Raw genomic sequence first — 12,044 nt, forward strand, 5'->3', positions numbered from 1 at the left:
CGGGAAGATCCCTGGGAGAAGGGAATGGCAACCCACTCCAGTATTCTTGTCTGGAGAATCCCATGGACAGAGGAGCCTGGTGGGCTGCAGTCCATGGGATCGCAAAGAGTAGAACACAACTGAGCAACTAAGCATAGCACATAGTCAGTTTACAAGGCTGTGGTAGTTTCAGGTGAACAGGGAAGGGAAGGAAGAGAAGAAAGATTTAAAGGTCTTAATCAGTGGATGATTTTGGGTTTTGAGAGGTGGGGACGGCCTCCATCATTTTGTATTGAAAATTTAACTCTAATTTTCTCTCACGGTTATGGATAAACTCAAAAAGTGATCTCTCTTGGGTAATTAATGTAAGCCACACTTGACATAAATGGCTCCTAGCTTTAACTATAGTCTATTCTGCGGACCATGGATTTTTGTTTGAGCTTATGCAGGAACCTAGTTGCCTTCGAAGAGAAGGCAATGGCACCCCACTCCAGTACTCTTGTCTGGAAAATCCCATGGATGGAGGGGCCTGGTAGGCTTTAGTCCATGGGGTCGCTAAGAGTCGGACATGACTGAGCGAGTTCACTTTCCCTTTTCACTTGCATGCATTGGAGAAGGAAATGGCAACCCACTCCAGTGTTCTTTCCTGGAGAATCCCAGGGATGGGGAAGCCTGGTGGGCTGCCGTCTATGGGGTCGCATAAAGTCGGACACGACTGAAGTCCGCAGTTACCTTCGCATCTTTACTGCTAAGGTTAATATTACAAGGACTATTTAATTTCCTTTCTTTAAATTGTGTAATAAAAATAGGGGGACATATGTATTCTTATCGCTGATTCACATTGTTGTATGCTGGAAGCCAATATAATATTGTAAGGCAATTATCCTCCAATTAAAATTTTTTAAAAATTTAAAAAGAACAATAAAATAACAGTAAAATTAAATTCAGTGTTAATTTGTATCCACGTAGAAAATTAAAACTCCATATTAAATTTCAAAACAATTTAAAATTTTGAAACACATCTTAGTTTTCTCCTTTAGAGATAATGATTTTTAGCAATTTTGAGTATACCCAAATGAAGACTTAGGATGTTAAAAATTGGGTACCTGCTGAAGTATGTTAAGCAGAAGAGTGAAGTCAATATATTAATAATTCTCCAACTTCCTAAATTTCAAGAATGTTTGATTAAGTGAACATAGGTTTTTGTTTTGTTTTGTTTTTTTTAGCAGAAACTAGTCGTGAGATTTTGCTTCTCTGCATACTGAAATGGAATATATAGCTCAATTCTTCAGGAGTGGTTTGAATTCACTATTAGAAATTTTTTTTAAAATAGACATCAAAGAACTAGTTTACTGTAAGAAAAAAATTGCTGGAAATGGATAAATTTTTCCCAGTTTTTAAAAAAAAATTTTAATTGGAGGATAATTGTTATACGAGGTTGTCTTGGTTTTCACCATCACCAAATTCTTAATTCATGATAAAGAATAAATCTCTTTCTTATTGTTGAAACATTTAAATAGAAAAAATATATTAATCTACTGGTGAAAAATCTATTTTGTCATTGTTAACTAGCAATTAAAAATAACTACCTTGATTAAATTTGCATTTTAAGTAGTAAAATTAGGTTTCTTTATATATTTATTATCCATTTTTATTTCTTCTATGAATTCACTCTTCATAGCCTTTTTTTGTTGATGTTATTTTTTGTATTTTTATAAATAACACTTTATCATATATTTGCCATTATCTCATACTAGATTTTCTTTTAGTTTTAGTGATCTGACAGTTATCTTAGTATGAAAGTGAAAGTGTTAGCTGCTGGGTTATGTCCTATTCTTTTGGACTGTAGCCTTCCTGGCTACTCTGTCCATGGAGTTCTCAGGCAAGAATGCTGGAGTATAGCCATTCCCTTCTTCAGGGGAATCTTTTCAACCCAGGGATCGAACCCAAGTCTCCTTCATTTCAGGCAGATTCTTCACTGTCTGAGCCACCAGGGAAGACCTATTTTATAGGAGCTTGAAATGTTTAGCAGGTCAAACTTATGTCACTTAATACGTGCCTTAAAGATTTTTCATCTTGCTGTGAAAACTTTTTCCACCCTAATACTATAAAAATAGTGTCTCCCGTATTCTTATAATTTTATGTATTGATTTAGTATTTGGTTAAAAAAGTTTTTTTTTTTAATTTGGTTGCACCTCACTGCATGCAGAGTCTTACTTCCCAGACTAGGGATTGATCTTGTGTCCTCTGCAGTGGAAACTTGGCGTCCTAACCACTGGACCACCAGGAAATTTGCCCCTGTTTTCTGCTGTTGGTCATTGACCCATTAGGGAAGACCATTCCTAAGCTGGTACTATGTTTTTTGTTATAGCTCTGCAGAAAACTTTTAAATTTAAAAGGACATTTATCTTTCATATGTAAAAAGTCTTTTTCATGACTTAATGTTCATTTATTCTTTCCTATGAACTTTCAGAAACTAAGTATATGTACAATAGGGAATAGATGGGTGACTAAAAAATCTTTTAATGTCTGACCTTCCATCTAGGAACAACTTAATTAAGATTTACTTACATGCATTTCCCTTAAGATAATCCTCACAGCTATATTTAATTTAATGTTTAATTGAAGCTGTAAACCAAATTTCTATTTGATTCTTGCTGGTATATATTAAACCTTTGAGTCTTCAAAATTTATAAGTAGCCACCTGTGTTATTCTCTTTAAAAATCCAGTAAAGTTTTGCTTCTCTGGAGTTTACTTACCGTCTGAGCCACAGGGAAGCCCTCTGTTGAGTTTCCTAGGAGGACTCAAATGTATAAAAAATAATTGTCTCCCAATTATAATAATACTTGTTTTAAAAGTATGTTTTAAAAATCACCTTTAATTCTAGTTTTCAGAAACAATAGTTTGATTAGCCTTTGTTCAGATATCTGCAGGTACCAGTAAATGTTGTAATTCTGACCCAACAAACACGATGCTGTGTTTCCAAAAGAACAGTTATATAATTATTAGGCTATACTATAAGGTAAATTAATGATTATGCTGCTGCTGCTAAGTCACTTCAGTCGTGTCCGACTCTGTGCGACCCCACAGACGGCAGCCCACCAGGCTCCCCCGTCCCTGGGATTCTCCAGGCAAGAACACTGGAGTGGGTTGCCATTTCCTTCTCCAATGATTATAATGGAAGATAATTAAATGCAAGCATACTATTCATCAACATTATTATTATTTTATTGTTTGTGCAAAGCAAGAGTGTGTATATAATTCTCTGGATTTTGGAGTCAGGGGAATAAAAAACTACTTAAGTAATTCTATTACCCATGTAAATGTACTATGGCTAGAAGTCAAGCTTGACTGCTATGTAGAAACTGCCCTCCATTTTTGAGATTTTTCTTTCCATATTTTTTGTTTTCTTCTATGTCTTAAGAATATAAAAAAATTGTTACCTACAGCTGCTTTCTCATAAATTACAACAGTAACTTTGTTTCTCAGAGCAGTCTTCTCTCTCCAGAGTGGCCTTAAACCTACTAGATGGTCAGAGGTTATTTAGACTATCTGAGATTATTATTCTTGATCATGGTCTATCATGCCTCAAAAGCTCCCAGTTTAGAATTTAAATAGGTTATCTCATCCAGACCAAGTTAACAGAAATAGTTTAGATTGTGCATTTCAGAGCTGTACATAGATAGGCTACTGAAGCAGAATAATTGATAATCCAGAATAAGGGACTCCATCATAGAAATAGCTAGGAAATCTTTTCCTAATGATCATCAGACTGATCTTTTATCGCCACTTCTGGAGCTATTCAGCACTATCCCAATGATTACTACTGATACTTTATCTGCCAAAGAAAGTCTAAATCCTCAGAACCTTTCTGAAGCAGTTCAAACTATTGGTTCTACTCCCTCTTCTGGGAAGTTTCGCCTGGTTTCTAGGGGAAAAACAGGTCTCCCCCATCACTCTTCACCTGCTCAAGTCAGGCTGTCTATAATATACCCTCTTAGGTGATCTTGTTCATGACTACATGCGTGCTAGTTAATCCCCTATCACTCGCCTGCTTGAGAATGGCTTCTAGAGGGAGCAGAGAGGGAGGTAGCTGAGAGCAACTTTTGGTGGGTACAGGAAGGACTTTAATGAGCTGTTGACCTTTGAGCTACATCTTAAAAACTGAGCAAGAAGTTATCTCAGAAATTGAACCAATTATGTATATTAATTTAATGAAGGGAGGTTTATAATCACAGGGTCCACTTGATATGACTGCAAGTGGCAGAACTCTTCCTTAAATAACACCTTTACTTTGTAGACCATTTTTTCAAAAATCTTAGAATTGCCATTGTATTGGCTTGGCCAAAAAAGTTCTTTCAGGTTTTTCCATGTGATCTTACAGATAAACCTGAATGATTTTTTTTTTTTTTTGCCAATCCAATACTAGCTTATTTCTGGTGGCAAACTATTTTTTCAGTTTTTTACGAAGGGTAATATCCATGAGGGCTTTCAAGGTGGTGCAGTGGTAAAGAATCTGCCTGCCAATACAGGAGACACAAGAGACGCTGGTTCAATCCCTGGGTCAGGAAGATCCCCTGGAGTAGGAAATGGCTGCTGCTGCTGCTGCTGCTGCTGCTGCTGCTGCTGCTAAGTCACTTCAGTCGTGTCCGACTCTGTGTGACCCCATAGACGGCAGCCCACCAGGCTCCCGCGTCCCTGGGATTCTCCAGGCAAGAACACTGGAGTGGGTTGCCGTTTCCTTCTCCAATGCATGGAAGTGAGAAGTGAAAGGGAAGTGGCAGTATTCAGTATGGGGTATGTTTTTAGCACAAGTATTAAAAGAATGTATGGTGTTTCATAAGATATAACACTTGCATGTCATACAATAAGACTATTAAAAGTGACAGGACAGTAGTCATGAACATTACATTACTCAGATTTTGGACACATCTTTTACCATCTAAAGTGATTCTGGGGACTCCCTTGGAGGTCCAGTCATTAAGATTCCATGCTTCCAATGCAGGTGGCACAGGATTCCATCCCTAGACAGAGAACTAAGATCCCACATGGTGCTTGGCCACGGTAAATAAATAAAAAGTAAAGTGAATCTGTTGTGAGACCCTGGCTTCAACCACTCACCAATTAATATTTTGTTCCAGTTACCAAAAAATGTGATTTTTGCCAAATGTTTTAAAATTTGGACTGTTTGTTGGACTGTTTCTGAAATGAGAGATTCTGTCTTATTAATAGCATAACTTGTTTTTGAAAGTTTTATAAAATCCAACCACATTGGGTTTTTGTGGTTTTTAACCATTCGTTCAACAAATATTTAATGAGAGTCTTCCATGAGCTGAGTTCTGTTCTCAGGAGCCAAGTATGCATTAAAAAAGCAAAAAAAGTTAGTGGCTAATATTTATTAGATCCTATGTCTGTGCTACTATAGCAAAGTTAAGAAACTTGCTACAGTGTCATGAGCCAGTAAGTGACTAAGCAGTTTTGGGTTTTTGTTTTAAATTTAGATTTAAGTACATTATTTTAGTATAACATACATGCAGAAGACTTCAGAAATTCTTCGATCACAAGTTTTCTAAAGTGCACAAACTTGTGTAACCAGCAGTCAATATTACTTGCCCCTCTGAATCACTCTCCTGCCCCCTACTGTTATTGATTAATCCTGTCTAATTTGAACCTTATGTAAATGCAGTCTTGCAGTATGTGGTCTTCTGCATATATCAACTATCTCATAGCAGTATAATTGTGAGACTAAGCATTGTTAGAGAATTCTCATCTTATTGAGCTGTTCTCTGGTGATTAATGTTTGTGTTGTTATCAGTTTGAGGTAGTCATGAATAGTGGTGCTGTCTTTGGGAAATACAAAAATATATTTCTGTTTGTTTTATACCTAGAAGTGGAATTGCTAGGAGATAGTGGGGGTGTTGCCTATGTGCAGCTTGGGTCAATACAGTTTTCCAAAATGGTTATCTGTTTTTGCATTCTCATGAATAATGTACAAGTTGCAATAATGTACATCTTTCTCAAATGACATTTTCTTTTTCATTCCTTTCCTTTCCTTTTTTTTTTAAAAAAAATTGTGGTAAAATAGCGATAATAAAAAATGTACCATCTTAACCATTTTTGAGTGTACAGTTCAGTAGTATTATATATTCACATTGTTCTGAAACAGATCTCCCAAACATTTTCTTGCGTATAAGAAATTCTGTCCCCATTAAACAATTATCTATCTGTCTATCACTCTTGCCCCTAACACCATTCTAGTTTATGTTTCTATGAATTTGACTACTTTAGATAACTCCTAAAATGTTTGCTTTTTCATGACTGTTTTATTTCATTTTGAATTATGTCCTCAAGGTTCATTCATTTGCAGTGTGTGACAGGATTTCCTTCCTTTTTGTGTCTATTCTTTGTGTGCATATACAATATTTTGTTTATCCTTTCATCTATTGATGACCATTTGGGTATCACTTTTACCTCAGGGCTCTTGTGAATAGTGATGAAATGGACATGGGAATGCAAAGATTTGTTTCAGACTTTATTTTCATTTCTTTCTGGTATATATTCAGAAGTGGGATTGCTGGATCATATGACTGCTGGTTCTATTTTTAATTTTTTGAGGAACTTCATACTGTTTTGCTTGGCAGTTAAACCATTTTAAAACCCCATTCACATATGTAGTGCTTAGATGACTAATAATGTTGAGCATATTTTCATATGCTCATCATCTGTTTGGATGTTGTGTTTGTTTGTTTAACTTTCTTGGCCAATTTTCTGTTTTGCTTTTATTACTCATTTGAGGAAGTTCTTTATATATTTTGGGTAAAAATAGTTTGTTGTTTATATATATTGCAGATATGTCTCCCATTGTACTGATTGCTTTTATGCTTTCTTAATCCTTTATTAGTTAATATTTATGATAAACAGGAGTTCTTAGTATATTCCAATTTCTTAACATTTTCCTTTAGAATTATTAAATTTGGTGATCTGTTTTAAAATATTATAGCCACTCCAAGGTCATGAAGGTATTTTCTTCTAAAAACTTATTAGATCTACAGTATAATTTGTTACTGGTGTGAATTAGGCATCAAGATTCATTTTTTCCCCCCATATGGATGTCTGTCCACTACAGTTTGTGGAAAAGATTACTTTTTGCATTGGACTGCAGTATCATTTGTCATAGTCAAGTGACCACATATATACGGCTCTCCTGCATTCTGTTTTATTCCATTGATCTCCTTATCTGTTATTGCACCAATACTAAACTGTTTTAATTATCATATCTTTGCAATCAGTCTTGATACTTGATTAATCATTTTTTGTCTTTGTTCCTTTTTTTCCACTTCTTGGTCCTTTGCATTTCCATATAAACTTTGTAAAACCTTTGTCCATTTCCATGCCCAAACAAAACTAATTCTAGTAGGGCTTTGATTGGAATTGTATCAAATCTAGCAACAAACTTTGGGGAAATTAACATCATTATAATAATTACTATTCCATGAAAATAGTATATCCATTTATTTAGGTCTTCTTTAATTTCTTTCAATAATATTTCTATAATTTTCAAACATTTCATAGAAGTTTAATATTTGTCCTACTCTGATTAGAGTACTAGAGAAAATACCAGAATGGATGGCTTATAAACAGCAAATTCAGTTCTCACAGTTCTGTGGTTTTTAAATTGAGGATCAGGGTGCCAGCATGATTGGTGGGTCCTTTTTCTCCCTGTGTCTTCAAATGGTAGAAGAAGCTAAAGAGACAAAGGGGTCTCTTTTATAAGAACACTGATGCCATTAGTGAGGGCTTCCTCCTCATGACCTAATCATCTGCATCTCCCAGAGGCTCTATTGATACCATTGTTTAGATTTGGCATTCATTATATGAATTTTGAGTGAACATAAATATCCATAAGATAGTGATACTTAAGCAGCTTATTGAAACTTTTACAGACTCATTTTGCTTAATTTTCTTTAATTCACTGAAAGAGCTATGACAGATCTAGAAAAGGCATGAATACAATGAATAAATAGCATTTTAGCATTTCCTACACAAAGACTCTATCACTATAACTTTTTGGTTTGACAGCATGAAGTTTATCTGGTGTGACTTTGTTTGATACAATATCATTTTGCATTTGAGCTTATTTGGAAGCAAATGTATTTTTTGGCTGTAAAAGGACATAAAAACATAGAAAATTTTTTTAATGTAAATAATTGTGTTTAGGGGGAAGGTCCTAAAGCCAACTCTACTCAAGGGATGCCTTGGTAGCAATGATTGTTAACCATCTGGAGTGACAGAAGAAAGTGATATTGGGTAACTAACATCTTAAGAAGTTTCATCTCAAGTTTTTGTAATATTATAGCAACAAAAATGGAATATTAATTATGCTATTGGGTGCTCCATTGTCGTCACAGGGGTGGGCAGTTTCATCATTTACTGAGTACATACTGATTGATCTAATTAGTCTGTCTGTAATATGTGATATATGGAAGGAGTTTTAAGCATAGTAATTAAATGTATTTAACAAAAGTAAACACTAGGACCACTGGACAGTATTTTAAATACTTATGAATCTTTTTTTAGCTACCCATGTGTATGATGCAGTGTAAGATAAATTCAAAATTACTTATAATTTGTATTGTCTGTCAGCTGGAACATCTTAATCTTAAGATGGGTATGATAACTATCTGTGGCAGCATGGAAAAAAATTGCAGGAATATTGCTTTATGTACATATGAATTGTTTTTTATATGGCAAAACCATTTGCCCAAGGCAAATATCCACAATTTTCCTCAGATGCTAAATATCAGTGCTCAGAGTTTATTTTTAATGTTGGGAGTACTAGGTTATTTCCATTTAGCTAGATTTGTCCTATTGTGACAATTATGGAAGAGCAGATGAGTTAATTAGGCTCTTTTCCATGGGATTCTCTGTTGTCTGTTTTGCAATACTGTGTTAACAGTGAAATAAAACACAAACTGTTTCCACAGATTTCTGTTCAGCCTGTTGTTTGTTAGTCAAGTAACCTTGGATACCCTGTGATGAGTTGTATGGAGGCAGCTAGTCTAACAGCTAAAGGCCTTATAGGCGTCAATTCTTTAAGAAATAGTAAGTTTAAAAAACTAGAATGTAGTGATGAAGAGCTTTAAAAGCAATATCCACTGCGTTTGACATTAGGTTTCTTGTTTTCCATAAATGTATACATTCTGTTTTGGCAGGTTTTAAGAAGAAGCAGTGACGAAGAGAAAGTTCTTTGTCTGGTTCGACAGCGTACAGGCCACCACTGCCCAACAGCTGTGATGGTGGTGCTCATCATGGTATGGGACGGCATTCCTCTCCCGATGGCTGACAAATTGTACTCACAGCTTACCGAGAGTCTCAAGTCATACAATGGTCATCCCACAGACCGAAGATGCACGCTCAATGAAAAGTAATCAAATCTGTTTTGTACTGTTTTAACATCAGTTTTATATCTTGTTAAATTGACTACCAAGTAATAGACATATATATATTATAGGTGAGAACAGAATTTTAGGTATTATGCAACTGAAAAGAATGAACATTGCTTAGAAGGGAGACTTTATTTCATAGTGAGTTAAGGCCATTTTAGGATATTCTCTTTAATTCTTCCCTTGTTTCTGTTTTGACACCTGATCCTTCTTAGCCCTGGAGTCTGAAAGAGAGAGATTTTTCTATAAAGGATCAGCTTCTCCATAGGAATTGTACCATTTTCCATTTTTCTCTAGCAGTGTAAAAGAATATCCATTTTTCTATAGCTTTCATTGTAGTCAAACTTGAATTTTGCCCATTTAATAGGGGATGCTGCTGCTGCTAAGTCGCGTCAGTCGTTCCGACTCTGTGCGACCCCATAGACGGCAGCCCACCAGGCTCCTCTGTCCCTGGGATTCTCCAGGCAAGAACACTGGAATGGGTTGCCATTTCCTTCTCCAATGCATGAAAGTGAAAAGTGAAAGTGAAGTCACTCAGTCGTGTCCGACCGGCTCTTCGAGACCCCATGGACTATATAGCCTATCAGGTTCCTCCGTCCATGGGATTCTCCAGGCAAAAGTACTGGAGTGGGTTGCCATTGCCTTCTCCGATAAATGTCTTCAATTTCTTTTGATTTGCATATTTCATATTATGACTGAATATTTTTTCATATGGTAAGAGCATCTGCCATTTGTGTTTTAGTTTTTTAATTTCATTGAAGTATGGTTGATTCACAATATTTGTTCATTTCAACTGTACAGCAAATTGACTTTGTTTTGTATGTTCAGTTCAGTTCAGTCGCTCAGTTGTGTCTGACTCTTTGTAACACTATGGACTGCAGCACGCCAGGCCCCCCTGTCTTTCACCAACTCACGGAGTTGACTCAAAATTCATGTCCATTCAGTTGGTGACGCCATCCAACCATCTCATCTTCTGCTGTTCCCTTCTCCTCCCACCTTCAATCTTTCCCAGCATCAGGGTCTTTTCAAATGAGTCAGTTCTTTGCATCAGGTGGCCAAAGTATTGGAGTTTCACCTTCAGCATCAGTCCTTCTAATGAATATTCAGGATTGATTTCCTTTAGGACTGATAGGTTGGATCTCCTTGCAGTCTCAGGGACTTTTTTTTAATGTAACTTATTATATCTCTTTTCCCTTACTGTATCTGAATTTTTTGTGATATTTAAGACCATTTTTCTTTCACATGAGCTCTAGAATAATTCACCCATATTTTCTTTTATTTCTTGTTGAAATCAGAAATTTTTAAAACAGAAATCATTTAAGATTTATGCTGGACAGAAGTGAGAAGAAGGGATCCATTTCTATTCTTTTTTCCATTTATCACAACTCTACTTGCTAAAGAGTTCCTCTTTCCCCCTTGACTCAAAATACCAAGTTTATACAAAAATCAAATCCTTTTTCTTATGAATTCTGTATATTATAGAGGCATTATACTAGCTCACCATTCTTGTTTTTTCAAGGCTTTTTAAAAAATGTTTCTGCTTTCAAATGAACTTCATAATCAATTTGTCTAGTTTTAAGATAAATCCAATGGTATTTTTAATGGGATTAGATTAAATTAGAATAAACTGACATTATTCTGATATTGAATCTTACAATCCCATTAAAAGATTTTTCTTTTCATTTGTTCAAGTGTTTGTGTTCTTCAACAGTGTTTTGTATGATTTTCCTCAAAAAGTTCTCTTTTTTTAAAAAAGAAATGTTGTTATACAAATTATAAAATATCCCCTCTCTAACCTCCTCATAGGATTGTTTGTATATCTTCCAGAGTACTTCTTTAATGCTTAAAATCATTTCATTATGCTTTTTATTATTTTTCTAATACCAATAAATATGTACATATAATTTTAATATATCTAATTTATTATGTGGCTTCATAATAATAGTAATACCTCTAATATAAAGAAACTGTTGTAAATTGTGTACATATAAGCTTATTTTTCCCAATAATTCATAAATAAGTTTTATGCTATTTTACTCAATGTAGATCCAGCCTATTTTTTTTTAATTTATAGTTACAGAAATGAGGCAAGAATACTTCAGTGAATTCTTATATACCCCTTACCTTACCTATTTGTGGCATCATTATTTCTAATTCCACAAATAATCACACAATACACATAAGCTTACATGTCATTATCATTACTGCTCTTTTCTATACTTTCTTCTGCATAATTTGTGAAGTAGTTGCAAACTTTTAGTTCTAAATAATACTTCAGAGAATGAGGTACAGTACAATTATCAGTACAATTATCAAAATCAGGTACCAGGTACCAGTACAATTATCAAAACCAGGCTATTTCACTTGGATAAAATGCTATTCTCTAATTCAAATATCATCTACTTTCCTATGAGGTACTGCATACTAATTTTCTCCCATCCAGGCTTTGATGGAATAAGTTATTTTGTATTTTGGGTTCCTTGGTACTTTTATCTATATTTTTTCAGTGTTTCATAGCACTGTGTTTTTGAAAGGGACAAGGTAATTTTGCAAACTGTTGCTCAATTTTTGATTATCTTCCTGTTTCAATTCAATTCAGGAATTATTGGCAAGAATACTAC

General features: G+C 34.9%; 1 protein-coding gene across 3 annotated transcripts in view; it reads left to right on the forward strand.

Moving 5' to 3' along the window:
* The window catches only part of TET1 (tet methylcytosine dioxygenase 1), a 135,784-nt gene that overhangs the window by 102,098 nt on the left and 21,642 nt on the right, over nt 1-12,044 (forward strand). For all 3 annotated transcript variants that reach the window (XM_027530769.1, XM_027530770.1, XM_027530771.1), the window contains exon 7: nt 9,193-9,404. In XM_027530769.1, coding sequence (XP_027386570.1) covers nt 9,193-9,404 — 212 coding nt within the window. The remainder of the gene's footprint in view (nt 1-9,192; nt 9,405-12,044) is intronic.

Source organism: Bos indicus x Bos taurus, chromosome 28, assembly GCF_003369695.1.
Source record: "Bos indicus x Bos taurus breed Angus x Brahman F1 hybrid chromosome 28, Bos_hybrid_MaternalHap_v2.0, whole genome shotgun sequence".
NCBI lineage: Eukaryota > Metazoa > Chordata > Mammalia > Artiodactyla > Bovidae > Bos > Bos indicus x Bos taurus.